At 40.6% G+C, this 23,131-nt stretch overlaps 2 protein-coding genes across 2 annotated transcripts in view; one reads left to right on the forward strand and one right to left on the reverse strand.

The window, feature by feature from the left end:
* Positions 1-2,510: 2,510 nt before the first annotated feature.
* DLL1 (delta like canonical Notch ligand 1) lies at positions 2,511-12,536 on the reverse strand. Its single transcript, XM_075597013.1, has 11 exons — positions 11,507-12,536; positions 10,356-10,673; positions 8,798-8,858; positions 8,214-8,471; positions 6,826-6,886; positions 6,253-6,383; positions 5,957-6,126; positions 5,404-5,620; positions 4,098-4,887; positions 3,865-3,979; positions 2,511-3,177 (listed from the first exon to the last, which is right to left on the reverse strand). Exons 1-11 carry the CDS (start codon positions 11,558-11,560, stop codon positions 3,172-3,174), a joined length of 2,181 nt encoding a protein of 726 aa, XP_075453128.1. The 5' UTR covers positions 11,561-12,536; the 3' UTR covers positions 2,511-3,171.
* Positions 12,537-20,401: 7,865 nt separating this feature from the next.
* The window catches only part of FAM120B (family with sequence similarity 120 member B), a 140,481-nt gene continuing 137,751 nt past the window's right edge, over positions 20,402-23,131 (forward strand). The window contains exon 1 of the mRNA XM_075597018.1: positions 20,402-20,425. The gene's annotated coding sequence lies outside the window, so the exon portion shown is untranslated. The remainder of the gene's footprint in view (positions 20,426-23,131) is intronic.

Below are 23,131 nucleotides of genomic sequence, written 5' to 3' on the forward strand. Positions count from 1 at the left end.
TACGCAATAATAAAAAAGCAACTTGTCCACAGTGCAATGGAGAAGTTCAGAAACAGCCATGCAACAGTTTATGTCCGGAGACTGTCCTTTATCATGACGTTTCAATCTATCTATCACCATTAAAAAAGAAAGGCATATTTTCATATGGTAATTATTCTTTTTTTCTTAATGATAAATCCACACTCCCTCCCCCCCCACTGTCTGAAAGTATATTGTGAGACTCACAGGCACCTTTGATTTAGGTGGATGCAGTGTAACTTCACCCAAGGCAGCTGTCAGAAATAAGATGTTCTGGAATGTTTACTGCCTAATTGTATGGTTTCTGTGTTTGTTTGTTTCTGGGCTGTGTTTGTCCCTGTAATAGATACTGTTTTCATTCACAAAACATCTCGGCTGGTAATTACCACCGTGCCAGTTCTGTGTCTTGGTAAGGTGCAGTGATATTCTGGCCGTGCGTTATATGGGCGAAAAACAGCCTACAAATATAGAGGGTGGAAAAGCGAGAAAGTCACTGTGTTGATCGGGTAAATTCCAGGTGGCATCTCCTTGTTATTGTGAGCAAGACTCCTGAACCAGATTTGAAATGAGAAGTAGGACTTCCCCCATTGAGTATGATTTAAAGCTGCTTCTCTAAATCAAGGGGGATCTGAGCTTGATATGGAGAAGCAGCTTCACATCATATTGAGAGGTTGGCTCAGATTTGTCACCTAGACATTCACCAGGATTCACTAAGTGTCGATACCAGGTATCACTCTGCGATCCTGCCTAAACTACCATTGACTTGGACGCCATGCAATCTCGGTGCGATAACCCATATAGGCATATGCTGAAAATCCCCCATTGTTTCTTATGGGGGGAAAAAAACATTTATTTTTTATGTCCCCCAAAAAATGTACAAACAGATTTATCACTGGAGTGTTAAAAGAGCATAAAATGCTTTATTGAAAGCGGTCATAAAAAAAAAATATATATATTCAAAGTGGAATATCAGGAATTGAACCTGTAAACATGTCACTGGCAGAGTAGATTGTAATGCGGTGCTTTGCAATGGATTGCAAACCGTTCTTGCAACAAGGGAGTTAACATGACCAGCATGACAAGGACCAAACTGCCCTTGATTTAGCAAAATGAGATGTGGCGTGTCACACCCGTTCTGGCAGTAATTGCAATTACAGTCAATGGCTGTTACCGCCACAACGGGCACAATACCCCATATCACGTTTTTATATATCCCATATATATCCCAGTTCGAGTCAGGAGTCTTTTATAGCAGTACACAAGGGGAAGCACTCACGCTGTAAAGGTGTACTGCCACGGGCACCGACGCGAGCAGGAAGGGTTCCTGCTAACTAGCAGAAGACAATCCATCGCACGCTCATGGATTTCGAAACAGTGTGAAGGTTTATTAAAAACTGAACAACATCCTTGGCTGGCCCAAACAGATATCCCAGGAGTGGAAAGGTCCACAATTTGGCTATGATAATACCAGGTGCATTCTCCTTTGATGTTGGAAGCAGATATCAATTCCCAAAGACCAAGAAAGGTGATTAAGTTCTAATGCAAGATACATTTCACCCAGGGAAAACGGCAGAGAATGGGCGTTTAGAAAATCTGGAAGTAGTGAGGACCCTGAACCCTCCCCCCGCACCCCAGCCCCCCCCCCCTCCCTATCCTTCCTTTCCCAGTTATCCTTTTATTTTTGCTTTAAGTTAAGCAAAATTGTAATTAAATATGTATTCGCTATTGGAAAACATAAAGAAGTCAATGGATGTATGCATTTCCTGTAACACTGTTAAAACCAATAAAGAACAAGTTATAAAAAAAAAAAATTAAAAACTGAACGATATTTCGGTTTTACTTATGGACCTTTCTCAAGGTCCACAACTGGGATCAAAACGTTGACTAGTTTTTAATTTAAACCTTTACACTGCTTTCAGTGTCCATCAGAGTGCGACGGACTATCATCTGCAAGTGTTTCATAGTGGTATTCAACTTGTGAACAGGGGCATTTAAAGAACTGGGAGTGTATAGAGAAGTTCAGGGTCCTTATACGTCATTGTTGTAATGCTCTATTGCTGTAATTAACCATATTCACAGTGGTGTAATGCTTTGTGCTAAAATTGGAACTCACCCATTGATGAATTACCATGCACTATGTTGCATGCCACTCTAGCGATATAACTATATACTTTCTTGAGAGTCGCAGTACGCAAATACAGTATTTTAGAAAATATTTTGTTTTTGTTTGTAAACACTTTCAACAAGATTTGTCCTTTTTCAACACTTCAGAGTTATTCAATTTTATGTTTGGAAAATTCCTGTATTTGTCTTTAGATCCCTGTCTAATATTTCTTAATAATAATAATAATAATAATAATAGTGGTATAGATGAAGCTCACCAAAGGTCTGATGCAAACTATCACAGTCTTCCAATAGTAAGTAAGGGCTCCAAATGTTATCATTCATAGTATTTATTTTGGAAAAATAGTTTAAAAATGAATTCCTTCATTAACAAAAACAATAGAAAAAAATCAGATACCATTTGCACAATATTCCATAAATACATATATATACAAAAAAATATAGTCACATAGACCCGAAGTGCCTTTGTACATATTTACCAAGGTTTAAATTATAAAAATGAACATCACAAATACTCAAGCTTTACAAATATCGTAAAAATAGTTTTACAAGTTCAAAAAATAACGCCCATTTTTTGACCGAGTGGAAAAACACCTTTTAGTATCAAAAAGACAACGAAGGCAGTGTCTGTCTGTAGTTAAACAACGGAGTGGCTCATACGAATCCAAAATATACACCTCAGGCAGTGCCCTCTTCCTCTGCAGTACGTAGAAGTCCATTCATTAAATATATATATATATATATTTATAATAATAATTAAAAAAAAAAAAGCAACTGTCCATAGTGCAATGGAGAAGTTCAGAAACAGCAGTGCAACAGTTTATGTCCGGACACGGAGACTAGCTTGGGGTGTCCGTCTTGTTTTGCAGTCAATTTGCTAACTTCAGTAGAGAACCAGCTCGGTCCGAAGTTAGTGTCTCAGCAGCAGTCAACGAAGGGATGTCCCCCCTCCTTCTTTCATCAGCAGCATTCACGCGGGCGTGTCACCTCTGAATATTTGACAAGAACTTGTGTTGTACAGCTTCCATTTTACACCTGGGAGAGAGAGAGAGAGAGAGAGAGGAAGAAAACTATTAGGCAGATGTTGCGGGGTCTGTTCACATAGATCTGTAGATTTTGTTCAAACTGTAAAAGGTATTCCATTTTCTCACTGTCTAATTCATACCCAAGGCTCTAATCATGTATTTGCCACATGTTGCACTTGCTTCATTCAAGAAGTTCTTGAACACGGATTTGTTTACAAGGGGCTTTTGGACTGCGAGTGGCGGTAAACAATATTAATTTTATTCTGTTGGCGTTGCTGTTTTTCCAAGGTGATTTGGTTTTACGCACACGCCATATTTACTTTTAAAATGAAGACATTAATATCTAAAATGAAACAAGCACAACACAAAAATCTATTCATGTTATTATTGGTAATAAATAATAATAATAAGTCAGACCTGAGCAAACACATTAATGGATACTTTGTTATCCCGACTGCGCTCTCAAGTGAAACTAATTATTGGGGAGACCTGGGTCATAAGAAAGCCATAAAAACGAATCTGCCTTAAATCCCCCTGCTTCTTTGCATTACTGCGTATGATAATTGTCTCTTCGTGGACCTCATACAGAGGTCTTTCCTTCTATGTGGCCTTCAGGCGTATTGAAGTTGGGAATCCCCAAACCGAATCTCATCTCCTAATACGAATGAGAACTAAATTCATGGATGATGATACTGACCTCAGTTGCTATGATGCATTCGTCTTTCTCATCTGATATGACATATACAGACTGGTACTTTGTGTCTTTCGATGTGGAGTAGACGGAATCTGGTCGTCTTCTTTCTGAACAATCACTGTGGGTAACAGATACGAAAACAAAACTTTAGCCTGCTTGAATTAAACCATATGGTGTGAAAAAAACTATTAGAGGCTATAAGAAGTCTGCTAATATGATGATGGCGGGGAACGTACCTCTTTAATTGTACTGAGTGCATCTCTTCTGTGTCCGAGTCACTCGAGCTGCACTTGGCTTCGCATTTGCTGCGCTCCTTTGCTGAGTCCTCGTTCTTAAGCTCATGAACTAAATTATAATCCACAGATGGATAACTGGCTTTGTAGCCATTTTTATCAGTATTGCTTTCACAGAGAAAGTCCACTTTCTTGTTGGTGTTTTTGATCTGGGTGGTGCCGATGATGCTGACGGAAATGTCCTTCTCTCGTTGGCAGTTGGCTAGGTTGTTCATGGTCTTGGCCTCGCCACGGCAGGCGTCAGGCTGGTGGACCCTCTTCTGCACCTTGAACCGCACACAGACAACCACGGCAGCACAGCCCAGCAGCAGCATTAGCACCAGGATAATCCCGGCACACACCGCAATCCATGGGAAATGTCCACTTTGCCCTTCTGTGTACTTTTCGGTGAAGTCAACAACAACGGTTTTCTCCTGCTCAGGGAGTAGAAACTGGCAATTAAGGCCACCATAGCCCCGAGCACACTCGCACACGTAGCGGTTATTCCTCTCGTGGCACGTGGCCCCGTTGTGGCACGGGTTGTGCTCACACTTACTGATGGGAGTGCTGCAGTTCTTCCCAATGTACCCAGGAGGGCATGTGCAGGAATAGTCATTAATCCCGTCCTGGCAGGTCGCACCGTTCTGGCAGGGAAAATAAGCACAGTCATCCAGGTTGTCATCACAGTGCCTTCCAGAGAAGCCTTCTTGGCACTGGCATATATAGGAATTTCCAAGATCCTCACAGCGAGCTCCTGTAACAAAGCCAAGCAGCAAATGGTCAATAAAGGCACATTGGTACGTGGGCAGCAAAAGCAAACATCAAAACAGTGGTAACTGTGCTGCTAATTACAGTAATGCGCGGGAAAGTTGGAGGTCTACATCGTCCAAGAGAAATTATGTTTTTTAATACAAAGCTACTAAATCTTTTTTTATTTTAATTTACTATTAATTACTGGCAGGTTTGTGAAAAATGTGTAACAATATCCATTTTGCAGCCCACACCTGCTTTGCTTATATTCTACTTTTTATACAATGTAAACAAGGACAAAACAGGTTTTCAAGGTGGTGCTGTCTTAGTTTGGTCCTGTTTTTGGTAGGTAGTTCTTGATTGTTATTTTTTTTGCCAAAGTTATACGAGTTGTCATTGTAACCACTGGGGGCAAAAGTTGACATTTTACTGCTGTGAAGAATATTCTATAAGCAATTAGTTGTATTGTGATGACTACTTTTTGATTGATGCAATGCAATTGGGGATCAACATTTCTTACCATTGGCACAAGGATTGGAGCTGCAGTAATCAATTTTCTTTTCACAGTTGAAGCCAGAGTAACCCACTGGGCAGAGGCAGCTGTATCCACCATCTGGGTTATCCGTGCACCTCCCTCCGTTAAAGCAGGGTCCATCTGCACAGGTCATAGCACTGAGCTCACAGTTTTTACCATAGAAGCCTGGTGGGCAGGAGCATGAATAGCTATTCTCAAGGTCCTGTTAAAACAAAGGAACGGATCATGTAACACTGCGCAAGTTAAAGACAGCAGAACAGAATTGAAGTGCACGTTGATTAAACCATATTAATTAATAAAACATTTTTTTTTTACTGCTAACGAGATACATAACTGATCAATATTAATCAACACTATAAGAAAGGTTGATCAACACTCTGCATCGTTAGATGCTAAAACTGTAGATTTACAATTTGTAGGGAATTTGTATAGTATGCATTTTCTATACATTTTTATCCCACATCGCTATTGTAAATGGAGCTTCAGAAACTTCAGACCCCTGCACTGTGGTTACAGAAGTAGAGCTTGGGCGACTTACAGTGCAGCTTCCTCCGTTCTTGCAAGGGTTGGTATCGCACTCGTTGATCTCGATCTCGCAGTTGGAGCCAGTGTACCCAGGACGGCAAGAGCAGGTGTAACTTCCCTGGCCGGTGTTGGTGCAAGTGGCTCCATTCTTGCATGGCTTGTGGTGGGTGCAGTAGTTAAGATCTGTAGGAAAGAAATGGGAGGCCTTACATTAAAACCATGCCATTTGTCTGCACCTATCTGTCATGTTGCATGTGGACAGGACATCTCAGTAATAAAAAGTTGTGAATAAAAATGAACGAGGCTTACCTTGGTTACAGAAAAGGCCACCCCAGCCTTCTTGGCAGTTGCATTGCCAGGGCTGCTGGCACGTGCCATGCAGACAGCCTGGGTAGCGAATGCATTCATCACAGTAGCGACCTTGCCAACCAACTCTGCATCTGAAAAAGGCAACAAGGGACCAGTTACATACTGGTTATAGGTAGACGGACTTAAGAAGAGGGACTAGAGTCACATTTCTAAAAGCGCTTGTGTAGTGTCATCCTTTGACATTGTGTTTTATAGCTGGAGGGAGAATTAGGGAGATTGTGGTGCTGAGAAGCTGTGAGCTACAACATACGGACTACAATCATTTTCAGGAACAATGTTTTAATATGTACAATCCAGCATGTATTGCTAGCGCAAAATGAAATAACCAAGGATAAATCTATTATATGTGTGTATGAGATTATATATATATATATATATATATATATATATATATATATATATATTTATATATATACACACACACACACACACGTATATATGTGTGTGTATACATAAAAATACATATATAGCTTGTTTTAGTTCAAGGATAAACAGTGTAGAAACTGAACTCACTTGCACTCCCCGGGTCTGTCACAATATCCATGGTGTTCATCACATCCAGGCAAACAAATAGCTGCAAGAGAAATTGAAAACATAAGCACTGCAATACAGTATATCTCTGCCTGCATATAACACATTTGTGTCAGTCAATGATGTACTACTGGCACACTCTGCCAATAACATCGCAGCTAATCTCCCCAGGCTGTTGGGTTACTGATCTTGCTTGGTAACTGGGAGCTTTGCTGGTCACTTGCAAACAAGCATTAACACATTTACACACAGACAAAAGAGGGCTCACAATTCCCATCTCCCCTCCCCCTTTATACACACTTTTCTTCCCAGTGAGGGTCAGAAGTCCTTTTTTTTTTCTCTTCCTAATTCTATACACACATGGTTCCTCCCCTTAATATCCCAGCGAGTGTGTGCAGATAAGAGTGGACAGCTGGCGTGCAGGGTGCCAGTACAGGACAGCTGCTCTATTGTGTATTCTCTCCCAGCAGCTGCCCTTCTGCAACAATACCCTACTCCCCTCCACCAATCACACCCGTGGGGTGCTCCCCCTCCAACCAATCGCAGCAGAGATCTAATCTATGGCACGCGTGTGGTTTCTCTGCAAACTTTTCATTATTATTATCATTCAAATAGATGGTCTAAAGTTCTTAGAAGAAAGAGGGGCACCAGTCTGACAAAGGGGAGTGGGGGAAGGGGGGCTCTTCCTGCTTCCTTTGCTTAAGACAAGCTCGTTAAGCAGGCTGGGCACATTTTACACAGCAATGTGACACTGGATGTAGAAAAATAGAGTGCAACACCCCCAACAGACAGCATAAAAAAAGAACTGATCAACATGATTAATGAGATACTCTATGGAAAAACTCTTGATACAAAGGGGTGGATAAAATAAACAATACAACACCCAACAAGAAAATGATATGAGATCAGTGTGAAAACAGGTGATGCAACAGAAGGGACCTTCTTAGCTATTTTTTCTTCACATGGGAATTTGCTGTGTATTTGTGCTACTTCTGTTGAATCCCACTGAGTGTTACTGAGTGACTGATGAATGCCAGCCCCGCCACTGAGTACCCCACTAAGCTGAGAGAGACGTCTGGTTGTCTCCCCATTTTTTTTTTTTTTTTTATAAAAATGTTTTACCAGGAAGTAATACATTGAGAGATACCTCTCGTTTTCAAGTATGTCCTGGGCACAGAGTTATAAAAAATACATGAAAGTTCACATTAAATTTCCGAACCACTTTTGAAGTCAAGCGTTACTTGGTTGCGCAACTACAATGTTAATTACAAATCTTGTCCACTGCATCACAGTAGACTGGACAACTTGTTGCAGCTATAACTCCCTCTCTCTCTTTCACACATTCCCGTGTTTGCACTCTCAGGACTTACGTTCAGTGCAGTACTGTCCCTTCCATCCAGGGTTGCAGACTTTCTCTCCCCTATCGCCACAGGAGAAGTGTCCGAAGGCATCGTCCCTTGGGCGGCAGTAGTCGGAGCAGCCCTCCCCATAATAATGTTCGTCGCACACAAAGCGGTAGGAGTACTTGAGTTCAGTTCGGCTGCTGCTATGTAGATCCTGGGACCACTCTCCGCCCACGGTCAGGTGCCTCTGGATGGCAAGGCGGCTGATCAGACGATCACTGTTATCTGTCGAAGGAAGGAAAAGAGAAGATTAATTAAAATCACTGCAAACATCCCAGCTAGCAAAACATGTAGAAGCCTGTAAGTGGTACTAAGCAGGTGATTTTGTGCCACATGTATATCAATACCTAAAGTGCTTTGTGAATGTGTTTTGATAAAGGCAGATAGATGGGTACAATGTTGTCTTATTGCATTTAATGGGTAAATCTCTTAAAGAGCTCAGAGCCAGTGAAAGGATTAAGTCAGTATGCTTGGGCTGGAAACAGCCTCAGTCAAAGCTCGCTACCTGTATGCTAAGTGTATGTGGCCCAGATGTACAGCATGTTCCTTACCTGTGCTCAAGTCATCTGCGGAATCCGTGTGTAGTGCTTCAATTATAAGGGAAAAGGTACCCTGCGCAAGAGAAGAATAAGAAACAGCGGTTAAAAAAATGGAATTGATTAAAAAAATAACAATCTGCAAACAAACACACAAAAATGGTAACTGACCTTTAAAATCTATTCAGTCACATTAAAAATACACAGCCTAGGTATAAAACCTTCAGCACTGCTTATCTCATAGATAGGCGAGGCAATGTGAACTGCATTGACTAGCAACATGTTTTCACTTTTTCTAAGGAAGTGGGTGGACTTTTTAATAGTTAGTTCCTGATGTGTGTATTTTTTTTAGTTTGTTTTATTATTCGGCATTGTTAAATCCCTGTGGTGCCAGAGGGATCACAGAAGTTCACTGAAAGGGCTGCACAGGTTAACCCCTTAGCTGATGTCCAGCACACCATTTATGCATAGGGATAAAGTTGGATTTTTTGCATTAACTCCTTAAGTGCCATGGGTGCTTGCAAGGCATAGAAGGGAGGGGGGGGGAGTAGGTTGATCAGTGGCCTGGCAGGGCTGCTGTCATTAATCTTCACGCTTAATTTCCCCAGTTTCACACATTGAGGATGGCTGTAAAATGAATCCTTTGGGAATTTCACGCTGAGCTGACAATTATACAACCAGCTCCAAAGACAAGAGGGGGAGAGAAGGGGCAGTGGCATTTCCCACACCATAACACTTGTTCCCTTTGGGGGGGGGGGGGGGGGGAGGACTAGGTAATGACAAATAGCACTTTTTTTCTATCTCGATTTTCCCCACCCCCTTCACACATACACACACACACACACATACATACACACACACACACACACACACACAAAATCTCAGCCTTTCAGCAAGATCTCTTTGAGCTCTGGCTACCAAACATCCCCTTGGGATATATGGACAGATGTAAACCCCTAAAAAATAAACCTCCCCTCAGGCCACCAGTTCCTTATCTGAGTGCCACCTCTTCTTTCATCAATGTGCTTATTTCACCTTCTGTAATCCGACCCCACCCTATAGATGGCCTTAGTATTTTTAATCAGCACCATCAGCCTCCATTATCTTTATACTCTGCATAATGAGCCACCACCCTCTAAAAACCCCTATTATGATAGTGGCTATCAACAACTACTTAACCCTTTCAGAGTTGCTTGCAAGCCCTTGCCATCATAAGTGAGTCGTTTTTCAAATGTCATCATACCAATCGCACATTATAAATTTATTCTAAGGAAATGGTCTTCCACCACTCATTAGCCCATGATTTCAGGATGCCAAAAAATAAAGATACCCAGCAACTATTCATAATAGCACCCTTTATATACATCCACCCCTCAGCCCTATGATCCCAAATCTAGCATCATTAATGCTGCTAGAGCTGCACTGTGCCGTCTAATAATTCATACTGCTTCGTGCACCAGTCCTCAATGTTCATTCTGCATGGGCTAGCAACCTGTTCTCCTGACCCTAGCCCTGCAGCACACAGACATCACCCAACCAAAAGCAAGGGAGGCGTGGATAAGAGATCACTTACAGGCCAGGTGAATCCGAAGGGGAATCGGATTGGGTTGGTGAAAGCCGGGTCCGAGCTGCTGCTGTCCGGGACATTGAAGGAGCTGGATCCCAGTACTGGGGTGATGGAGCTGCCGTAGGTACAAGGAGGGTCCGGGGACACGTTGGACTGATAGTGCTTGAGGCAGATCCTGAAGAAGGTCTTGCACTCGCACTGCAGCAAGCCCAGGGAGCCGGAGACACCGGACATCCCACCCCGGCAGCAGTTCATGTTCCCCATTAAGCCTTTCTTATTGACAAACTCCTGCAGCTTCAGCTCGAAGAGCCCAGAGCAGGAAACCTGCGAGGCAAAGAGACATCAAGAATTACTCATCAGAGCAAGAATGGTGAAATTACATCTCTGGTGTAGGAAGTAAAAAAAATATATATATATATATATATGTATATATATATATTTATAGTGTGTGTGTGTGTGTGTGTGTGTGTGTGTGTGTGTGTGTGTGTGTGTGTGTGTGTGTGTGTGTGTGTGTGTGTGTGTGTGTGTGTGTGTGTCATAATCTTAGAAACGACGGTGTATACACTAAACACTCACATGTACTTTTAAAGAAATTGTGATTTATTTAGTCCATCAACACTTCGGTCCAAATAGATAGATAGATAGATAGATAGATAGATAGATAGATAGATAGATAGATAGATAGATAGATAGATAGATAGATATATAATGACAAGCAGGTCTCACAGACAGCCTGCTGCAAACACTCCTATATCACAATGTAGCCAATAGATTTGCACTGTGCCACACACAAAGATCAGATTCGGTAGTAAGTGCTGGGTGACTGACATCCAGAACTTAGAAACGACTGGGTGAATTCAGCAGGGTAATAATGTATGATCAGGACAGAGGATCACAAAGTGACCTGTGTGACGAGCCTATGAGTAGGAAGCAGATAACAGTGCTGTACTTATCACCTAACAGCATGTTACGCACCTTCGCGATGTCATGGACTTTATTTCCCCCCCATGCACCATAACTGTATTTAAATCATGTAGCTGCCGCCTGACTTTCCCCCACGTCTGCACTCTGCCATTCCCATACAGTTTAATCAAACGCATCTTTGTAATCACAGCAGATCTAAATAAATAAATAAAACATGAAATCCAGATCCTTACCTGGTACAGTAGGGTAGTGAGGATGGCAAGAGTCAGCATGGACTGACGTCCCATCTTGGGTAAATCGCCTTGAACTGCTGTATGTGATAACGCTACAAGCAAGATATATCAGTGCACAAGAAAGTGTCTGACAAGCAGCCTGGGAACAAGTGACTGCCGCAGACAGATCTGTGCTTTCCCCCTTTCAAGTCTCTTTTTCTCTTCTTTAGATACGCCCTTTCATTGAGTGACAGATCTTGTGAATGGCAACAACAAAAAAAGGTGGAGATTGGTGCTAGGTAAAGATTGCAATTCTAATCATCAACTTGTGTTTATCTTCCCATCCACTTGTTTTTTTTATTATTATTATTATTGTTGTTGTTTTTTATTGCCTTCACCTAATATTCTGGCCCATAGGAACAAAACAGAATAAAATAAATCAACCAAAAAAATCCAAATAAATATGAGTAGAAATTGTCTTCTCCAAAGAGATTGATAGCAGATAATATCTAGCAATTCCGAGCCCAGGCTACAATTCCAGGTACAGAGATGTCTTCTTTCTACCGATCTACCTCTTGACTTGTTGATGTCCCCCCAAAAAAACGAGGAAAAAAATGGAAAAGCAACAGCAGATCACACAATATTTCGTGTTTCCTGAAGCTATTTCTTTTCTTTCTCCAAATTATCTGTATTTTTTTTAAAAGAATCCAAGCTGTAGGGAAAATGCAGTGTTCAGATCGGAAGTGGAAGAGAAGTGTTAAGTGAAGTGTCTGTCCCCTGTGCCTCTCTCTCCACCTCCCGTTTTGATCTTGGCTCTCTGAGTGTGAAGCAGTGAGGAGGATCTGGCTCTCGCTGGACGCCTGCCTTCCTTTATATGCAGCCTGCCGCCTGCATGGCTAATGAGATGTAAATGAGCAGACCCCCAATCTGTCCAGGGATGTCACAAAGGAGCCACTTTTCCAAACCCTCCTCTCAATGGATCGCCAAATGGTCAGTGAGCTGTAAAATGTGCAATCCTCCCTCCTCTAAACCCTCTCCCCTCCCTCTTTCCTCTGCTCATAACACACATACACACACACACACACAAAAACACTCATTTACATTCCTGAAAATTTTTAACCTGAAGATACCCCCTCCTCCCTCCAGTTATCTGCATAGTGGCAACACCCCCTTAACTTCCTCCCCCGTGGCTCAACACACTTCTGTCACCCCCCTACCTCCCTCCACCCCTCCTACGAAAAAAAAAAAAAAAAAGCAACACAATCCAGGAGGAAAACAAATCTACATTGTGAGATGTATAATAATTACCTCTTGAACATTTACTAAAGTCCAGATCTGCCCTCCCTTAAAAAAAAAAAAAAAAAATGAAGAAAGCTGGTTGATGACAATTTGCGGGGATTTCCTCTGTTTATGGGAAAAGGGGGAGGGAATTATAGATCACAACACATGAGCCACCTCGGGCAAAAAAAAGCTGATCAACTTGCACTGTACACTGAGCGGTGTTCCCTGCCAGCAACCTGAACTCTGCAAGTGTAAGGAGACGCTGCACCGTGCACTGGAGCCAGCGCTGCCAGCCACTGCTGCGAGGGACATGGGAATCCCTTCTGCACTGTGCAGGGACGGGCTTATTCATTTGTTGCAATATTGGATATGTATTGGCTGCTTTCTAGTTGAAAGCTTTTTTTTAGGTACCTGATATCATCTCCTCTATGGCAAAGCGATGCAAAGGGCAAACACGTGTGATTGACAGCGCTCGTTTACTATAGTCCATTTCATAGTAACTTTATTTATTTATTGCACCCCCCTCTCAACCCCCCAACTTCTTTGTAATGCCGACCGTAGCCTATTGCGACAATATTTTTCTTTTTTTTTCTTTTACCTACGTTTGGCTCCTTTTATTTCCACCTCTTCTTGCCCTGTTCTTGCTTATTCTCTCCTCACCCATCGCTTCTTTTTTTTCTTATTCTGACTTCTCCCTCTCTCACGTTATACAGCCTTGCTTCTATTCCTCCTTATTCTATTTTTCTTAACTCCCTCCTCCACCCCCCCCCCCCCTCTTCCTCCTCCTTCGTCACCCCCTCTTCTTCTTCACACCCTCTTCTTTTCCTCCTCCTTCTCCATCCCCCTCTTCTTCACCCCTCTCTTCTTCTTCACCTGCTCCTTCTTCACCCCCTCTTCTTCTTCATCTCTTCCTTCTTCACCCCCTCTTCTTCTTCATCTCTTCCTTCTTCATCCCCTCTTCTTCTTCACCTCCTTCTTCATCCCCTCTTCTTCTTCATCTCTTCCTTCTTCATCCCCTCTTCTTCTTCACCTCCTTCTTCATCCCCTCTTCTTCTTCACCTCCTTCTTCACCCCCTCTTCTTCTTCATCTCTTCCTTCTTCATCCCCTCTTCTTCTTCACCTCCTTCTTCATCCCCTCTTCTTCTTCACCTCCTTCTTCACCCCCTCTTCTTCTTCATCTCTTCCTTCTTCACCCCCTCTTCTTCTTCATCTCTTCCTTCTTCATCCCCTCTTCTTCTTCACCTCCTTCTTCACCCCCTCTTCTTCTTCATCTCTTCCTTCTTCATCCCCTCTTCTTCTTCACCTCTTCTTCTTCACCGTGCTCCCCCCCCCCCCCCCCTCTCTTTCCTCCTGCAGCCCCTGTGTATAAGTAGAAGTGAGGTTGGTGTGTGTCGCTCGCGTGGCTGTCATTAAGCAGTTTGTTATTGTGCGAGGGGTGAATGAGTTGGCCCTTTGTGCTCTCAGCTGTATGGTAATGCAGCCAGCACCTGCTCCCCTGCACAATACAAGGGAGAGAAAGAGCTCCCCTCGGCGGCGCACGGTGCAGCCTCTACAACAATGTGCACACATTTGTCTTGAAAGAAAATCACTCCTAGGAGATAGAAGAAAGAAAGAAAAAAAAACTTTCCGTTGCAACAACCATCACCTTATTTATTTTTACACCATTTTTATACATTACACATCCATCAGTGGGACTTTTGTTTTGTCCAACATTATGATTTTTAATAGGATCACAAGTTCAGATGGAAATAAACTTTTGTATTGCCTTCTATTATATGGGGGTAACTAAGCAGTGTTTTGTTGTTGTTGTTGTTTTTTAGGTTTCTGCTTATCCCCGACTTTGGTTAGGAACACTGCTGTTGGTATTTAGGGAAAGTGACTTATTATATTAGGGTGCCAGGTGTATGGCCGCCTGTGTACAGTAAGTCTCGTTTTAATTGTAACAGATCATTTCAGCACAGATCAGGCATGTGGGCAAATGGGAGGATTAAACCACAATAACCTCACTGTAGGTATGCCACACTAAAAGCTTTCTTACCGCCACTTTATAGGGCTGGGACGTGCATAGGCACGGCACAATGTGACTTGCAGTGCTGCAGATGTCTTGGTCACAAATGGTCTTACAATGTACCACTTGGGGAGAAGCTACCCTGTTTTACATTGTCACATTGTTACAAGTAGTGATAATTAAAACGAAAAGGCAGAGAATCATTTATCCAGAAAATCCTGAGTATTTCTTCACTGTATTTGGGATAAAAAGGCTAATAGTATTTTAGTAGCAGGTATTGTGCACTTGTACACCTAAGGTTTTATTTTTTATCTTTGTCACATACAGTACCTGCAGATGTCTTATGTTAAGATGGGAGTGGGTCTGGTTTTACACGTAGTTGCTCATTAATACAGTGTCCAGGAATGTTTGTGTTCAATACAAAAGAAGTTGTATGGAATTAATAATTTAACAAGAATACACCCTTTCTTGACACACTGTAGCCACTTCAATGTGCAGTAACTATGAGTTACAAAGTAGATTATATGAACAACACTGCAATACCCCTGTGTGTTTAACAATTATTTAACCAGTTGGCTGTGAGACCTGTCTGTGTGTCATTGTCCCTTGAAACAAAACCCTACTTTGTTAAGTCCTTCTATTTTGTTAAGTGACAGCAAACACCAGGATAAAGTTAAAGTTGCAGAGCAAAAGAAAAGTCAACTTTGTGGCCAAATCTGCTGGACATGTGGGATACAAAAAAAAGTGCATTCATTTGCAAAACAGTCCCCTAAAAATGGAGATCAAAAGTTCCACGTGCAGGGACTTAAACTTGTTTAAGAAAGAGAGAAGTTTAAAAAAAAAACTTGCCCTAAATCCTTAACAACCCCCCCTCAGTATAAGGCATTTGTTAAATTGACTTGACACAGATTTCTCGATTACTTCTGAAAAGCGTATCTGAATGGCAGCATAAAATCCATCAGAGTCCTGCCCAGTGCACTTATTCTTCTCCAACTTAATTTATGCCACGCGATTCTGTATTGGGGAAATCAAGCAGAAAGCCACTTCTTTTCTTTTCCTCCCTTCGCTTCTTTCTCCTCCCCTATCTCTTCTCTACCCCCTTTTTTTTATTATTTTTTTATTATTTTTTTCTCCCCTTTTCAGATGCTGGGGGTAACTGGGAGACTGTTTAACTTAAGGGTTTCTATAGGAGCCTGTTGTAGTTTAACTCCTGCCCACCAGTAGCTGGGGTGAACAAAGGAGGGACTCGGGCTCTGCCTATTCATCCATTCTTTGCACTTTAATTTTCATTGATTGTGAATACAAGGGGTGCCCTTTGGGGATTGGAGCTGAAGGGGATGACACGCCTTTAGACGCGATCAGTCCTCTAGCAAGCCATCTGCTCCCAACCAAATGGCGTTTTTTCACTTCCCAACTGCATGTCTATATACTCTCTTTTACACTTACAGTGTCCCACCGCCCTTGAAGGTTCACGGGGGTCTCAAAGGGACGTTAATCACCTCTGGATCCATTTTTTTTTCTATCTCTCTTTTTCCTGTGGTTTGAAAGCTGGAGGCACTTTGGGGAGTTGGGCTACCTCTGTGTCATCTCAGCATTATGGACCACTTGTCATTATGTCACATAGCTACACAGGCATATATATTTATCCCATAACAGTGCTGAAGTGGAAACACACACACACACACACACACACACACACATATATAATGATAAAACATTGCAAGTACCGTATATACTGTGCGAGCTTACCATGCCACATATATAACCCACGTGGTGCTGGAGGTATAGGTCGGTCAGTGCTGGGCACACATACAGTACGTATTGGTAGCATCTTCAGTGCTGGAGGCTTAAATATGAAATCCCATCAATGCTGGACATTTAACTCATCACTCTAGGGAGCAGTCATCTAAGACATGATCTACCCCTTTCTGGAAGACATACTTAATAACCCTTTCAGAGCTTGACGGGTAGATCCGTAGGGCTACAGGATAATAACATGGTATTATGATAATAATGATGTTATTAATATTATTGTCACTATATTACACTATAATACTGGTATGCTATATATAACCAGCGCTTTATATTACAATCATACAGACAAGGTTAATGTGACCATACAGACATAAGCGCAACAGAGCAGAAAGTAACTATTGCGAGAAAGGGCTGTAGTGTGAGACATACATAGACATTGGAGGATATCGATGACAATATTCCCTCGTTCACCTAATACTTATTTAGTTAGATTGTGAAAGTTACTGTCACATATATACTTACAGAGTTGCTATCCCCATCAGGACAACCCACCCGTCACCACTAAATAGTACTATCCATGTGATATATGACAATATTATGGAATATAGAAAAGGTAATTACTTGGAAGGGGAAATTCCTCCTTAACGCTCTTGGTTTTTATTTTGCATAACTTTCTGTTGGATTAACAGAATCATAATCAGATCAATGCATCTTGGTCATCACCATTATTATCATGTGCAATCCTTACTATCATTTATTAGTATAGTCATTTATTGACAAAGCTCTGATAGGGCAGTACAATAGGAGTGTGAATGATAATAATAACATGACATTGATAGAAGCTACAGTACTAGAGTATGGGAAGAAGACCTCTGCCCCAAGAATTTTACTGTCTAAAAGACCACCCACATTATATTGCATAATTCTTTACACTGTTAGAGAATTCATGAGGCTTGTTGTTTTATTTCGCACACACATTTACTTGAATCTATAGCAGGAATAAGATAAGCATAAATGCAACCTTTGAAAATAGCGGTAACTTGAAAGAGGCCAAGTGCTATATTTCTGTATCTCCTTTTCAAGCAATTGAACTGTTCAAACAGTGATTTTCTTATGTTTGTTAATAACAGTGTATTTTGGCTGGGGTGTATTGCATTTTAGACTTTGACCAGCATTTTTTGCAGGTGGAACATCGTATGTAAACATTCCCTATAATAAAGACTTTCAAAGACTTGGAGTCCTGTAAGCTTCAGAAAAGCAACCAGAAACCATAATAAAACAAACACACACACACACACACACACACACACACACACACACACACACACACACACACACACACACACACACACACACACACACACACACACACACACACACACACACACACACACACACGTTACCTTTAGAACAGCTTCATAACTATAATACATGGTACAATTTACTCGATGAAATACCATTTTGAATTCTTAATAAGACAAATATTAGTTGTTTGCTTTGTACGCCTCAATGTAGCCAATACACACAATAAAGTAATTGCTGGGTTTACACGTATCCTTTTCATATCTGTTTGTAGAATTCATTTTAATTTCATTTTGATTTGTTGAAGACTCGCCTCCATATTTTTGTTATAAAATATGATGCACACCTGTAGGCATATTCAGTTTTAAACCCCCATAAATAATCCGTATAAAATCATTTAATAGAACAAAATAGTATTTTCGTTGTGTCTTGATTTGTACTTTAATGTACATGATGTGTACAACACTGCATTTCCAATCTCGCCTGTGGAGGCATTTCTTCCTACATAGGTATGTGCGCAAGAACCTCAGCTGTTGGTTTACATTATTTGCACTACACCATTGGGATATGATGTCTGCTTAGGGATGGTAGACGGGTCTCTAGACACCTGGGCACATGTACAGTATGGGAACTCGAAAAGAGCACTCGGACAGTGTTCAAAAATGTATGTCAACATGTGTCATGATAAAAAATGTTTGAAGAACTATTTATGTGTAGTGATATACAAAAACATTGAATTGAACATTAAATTACATTTCTGACACAAATATAGTTTGTGTGCAAGTTATCTTAATATAATTTCTTTATATATATATATATATATATATATATATATATATATATATGTGTGTGTGTGTGTGTATGTGATATTGTATTTTGTGTGTGTGTGTGTGTGTGTGTGTGTGTGTGTGTGTGTGTGTGTATGTGTGTATGTGTGTATGTATATATATATATATATATATATATATATATATATATATATATATATATATATATATATATATAATGATATTAAGATCACATACACAAAACGTATGTCAGTACTGTATATCAATGTTAAATCTAGGTTTGTTTGTTTTGTTTAGAAAGAGAGAGATCGAGAGGGTTTAGTTGTATAACATTGACATACTCGGAATGCTACCGAATCTGCGTTTCAAGATTTATAAACTCTGTCAGGATCAAGAATTGCATCCAGGGTACAGTATTTGCCATGTATATAAGCAGGTGCGTGGGGTCTATACAGAATCCCAGGCACATGCCCACATGGGATGCAGAAGAATTGTATTACATGGTCTTTATCTGTGGGTCAGTGGGGGGAGAAAAAAAGGCATTGAGGTTTATTTATTTTATCCTCAGTGTAACAGCTCTGGGAGTAAAATGCACACTGGGATATGGGGGTTGCGAGAGCAGCCTGTGTTTTGAATGTGTGCTGGGGGTTTGGATTAAGAAACTGAGCATGTAGGTTGGAGGAGTATTTGCAATGGCATGTGCTGATTACAATAAGAAAGGGGAAGTCGCGTGGCCCAGCTGCCACACACTGAGGGCAGATGATGGATAAGCAGCACAGTAGATCCCATCCGCCCCTCCTCCCCTATCAAACTACCCCTCTCCCACTCTCCCTTCAAGAAGAGATGGGTACAACAACAACAAAACCCGCAGATCATCTGCTCTAGCCTTGATTTTCATAACAAAGCTCCCATGTTTACCTGTGATCCCACAACCAAGGGGGCTTTCCTTTGTTTCTAGATCAGATTACTGGGGCCAGCTGCTCATCAGCCTTTTCTTTCTGGACAGAAGATCCCCCTGACATGGACCCAGGCAGGAAATAAGGGGACTTTATTCTTGCATGGGGGTTTTACCCAGGATCTGTTCTTACCTCTATTCTTTACTTATGTTGCTGTAACTACTATGGCAAGGTGAGAGAGCAGCGGAGATAGCTGCAGGGCTCAGCTGTAAGGTTTCAAAGTCTCCATAATAAAGTTGACTCAAACAGATCCCTGGGACAATTTATATCCCACAATTCAATGGGGGGGAGGGGGGTTGCAATGAATTTAATTTACAAGGAATAACTTGTCCTATAAAAGTTACATATTTTTTGTAGTCATTGTTATTCTATTTAAATAAATTGTTAATGTCAAATGTCAACATCATTGGGATATCTCTTTGTATCTTCTTGGAAACGGATCATCTCTTAAAGCTTAATTGTAATGCGCTTTATGCAATCTGCATAACATATACATATGTGTATGTATATATATAGAGAGAGAGAGAGAGAGAGAGAGAGAGAGAGAGAGAGAGAGAGAGAGAGAGAGAGATCCCAATGATGTTGACATTTGACATTAACAATTTATTTAAATAGAATAACAATGACTACAAAAAATATGTAACTTTTATAGGACAAGTTATTCCTTGTAAATTAAATTCATTGCAACCCCCCACCCCCCATTGAATTGTGGGATATAAATTGTCCCAGGGATCTGTTTGAGTCAACTTTATTATGGAGACTTTGAAACCTTACAGCTGAGCCCTGCAGCTATCTCCGCTGCTCTCTCACCTTGCCATAGTAGTTACAGCAACACAAGTAAAGAATAGAGGTAAGAACAGATCCTGGGTAAAAAACACACACACACACACACACACACACACACACACACACACACACACACACACACACACACACACACTCTCTCTCTCTCTCTCTCTCTCTCTCTCTCTCTCTCTCTCTCTCTCTCTCTCACGCACACACACACACACACACACACACACACTGTGTGTATGCAAGTATATATACGCATACATGGTTTGAGGTCAGTCGCGTGCCGTTGTCTTCCAGGGAACATCTGCCGGCCCCTGGGGGTAAATTTAGCACATGTGATCTGCAGGATTACACATACCTCCAGGCTCTAAACAGGACAACAAAAAACACTATACAAAAAGGCATTATAATAGAGGAGCACGCTGCTCCCACCCTCCCCACCCCACTTCCCAAGCACCTAACAGATTGCCATCGATCTGCGGGGAGAGCTGAGAGTGTGAGCTGCTCTGAGCAAGCTTTCACACACTAGCACACACAGGGCACAGCATAACTCCACAGCTCACTCACTGCCAGCATATGGGATCTCCGAGGTCACCGGCAGGGAAACCACATCTATCTTCATTTATATGTGCACTGTTGTGTGTGTGTGTGTATATGTGTGTGTATATATATATATATATATATATATACCCACCATAACTTAACTAAATATATATATATGTAAAGACACAAAATAAATCGGAATCCTTATTGAAGCACTCAAATACACATAATATATAAAAATAATCAAATAATTATTTTTTTTAATTCATTTTCATAATTAAAATGAATTCTTTGATTATTTTCATATATTATGTATATTTGCGGTTATTTTTGAGTGTTTCAATAAAGATTCTGTTTTCTTTTGTGTCTTTATATTTCAATTTCATTTAGCACCTAGCATTATATTATAGATTTATTTATATATCATTCAGATTTGTATTTTATGCCTTGGTTTCTTGCTGCTTTTTTGATATCCAGTGTTAGTGTGACCATTTTGTGTTGTTAGTCATATATATAAATGTGTATGGTAAATCCTTCAGCCTTGAAAATTGCAGAGCCAGTACAACCAACCTCACACTGATGAGACCCATTAAGGTTGAAACATGTCTGTGAGTGGTTACTCTGGCTTTGCATCTGATTCCCATGCTGTGTTCAAAAGCTGTGTTAACAGCGAGCATTAGCTTATAAGGGTTCCATGCAAAATGGATTTCAGGCAAAAAGTGACACTGTGTGCTCATTTGCATGTCATTTCCCAGAATCCCTTGCTGCAGTGGGAGCATTGTATGTTAGGTGATAAGGGTTGCAGACCTGTCTTTTTGAATGTGCTCACAAGTGATCTTTTTATTTGCTATATGCTATATGATGGAGGTTTCTTGTTGCCCTTTTCACCCACCATAACTTAAAATGTGATGGTGTGTGTGTATGTGTATATATATATATATATATATATATATATATATATATATATATATATATATATATATATATATATATATATATATATATATATATATATATATATATATATATATATATATATATATATATATATATATATATAAAAATTTAAACAGAAAAAAAGGAACAGGCACTCCTATATGCAAAAAAGTTAAGTTTATAGACGGAATCCATCAATTTAACTTTTTTGCATATAGGAGTGCCTGTCCATTCTTTTTTATTTTGTTTTGTGTGTGCCCTGTTTCTGATTATATATATATATATATATATATATATATATATATATATATATATATATATAGTCAGATAAGGCAGTTGGCACTCCAATAGGTGCTGGTAAGCCACAGGTGCACGTCCCATATAGAGAATGTAGTTATACGTTACCGTTCCAAGGATTGGTAAACAACAGACAGCACTCAATGTTGAAAATCAAAGTGTATTAGTGAAAGCAAAAATACATCCAGAAACCCAACGTTTCGGTCCTACAGAATGGGACCTTCCTCAGGGGGATACTTTGTACTTTGTATCCCCCTGAGGAAAGTCCCATTCTGTAGGACCAAAACGTTGGGTTTCTGGATGTATTTTTGCTTTCACTAATACACTTTGATTTTCAACATTGAGTGCTCTCTCTTGTTTACCAATCCTTCGAACGGTAACGTATAACTATATATATATATATATATATATATATATATTATAATATAAAAAACCATACGATACCGTTTGAAGCACGAGATCAGGAGACAGCACTCTGGTAAGTTTGATCACAAGTTTTTGTATTGAAAAAGACACATAAACCGACATTTCGGTCCCCCAGTGGGACCTTTCTCAAGGTGGTCCCACTGGGGGACCGAAACGTCGGTTTATGTGTCTTTTTCAATACAAAAACTTGTGATCAAACTTACCAGAGTGCTGTCTCCTGTCTCCTGATCTCGTGCTTCAAACGGTATCATATGGTTTATTATTGCTTTATGGGACAAGCACCCAATTTTTTCTACTTGCATGTGGAGTGCCGGCTGCTTCTGTGGATTATATATATATATATATAGATATATATATATATATCTATATATATATAGTTAAGTTATGGTGAGTAAAAAAAGTGACAAAAACCCTCCAAAGCATATAGCAAATGGAAATATAATTTGCATGTCATTTCCCAGAATCCCTTGCTGCAGTGGAAGTGCTGTGTGCTGGGTGATAATGGTGAAAGGTGGGGTTGCAGACCTGCCTAAGACATGCAAATGAGCCTACAGTTCTATTT

Source organism: Ascaphus truei, chromosome 4 (assembly GCF_040206685.1).
Source record: "Ascaphus truei isolate aAscTru1 chromosome 4, aAscTru1.hap1, whole genome shotgun sequence".
Taxonomy (NCBI): domain Eukaryota; kingdom Metazoa; phylum Chordata; class Amphibia; order Anura; family Ascaphidae; genus Ascaphus; species Ascaphus truei.

Coding starts and splice junctions, on each gene's coding strand:
- DLL1 (XM_075597013.1), bottom strand. CDS start 11,560: ATGGGACGTCAGTCCATGCTGACTCTTGCCATCCTCACTACCCTACTG. Junction 6,384..6,825: donor GACAGACCCGGGGAGTGCAA/GTGAGTTCAGTT, acceptor TGCCTTTTTCAG/ATGCAGAGTTGGTTGGCAAG. Junction 4,888..5,403: donor CTCCAATCCTTGTGCCAATG/GTAAGAAATGTT, acceptor GCTTTGTTACAG/GAGCTCGCTGTGAGGATCTT.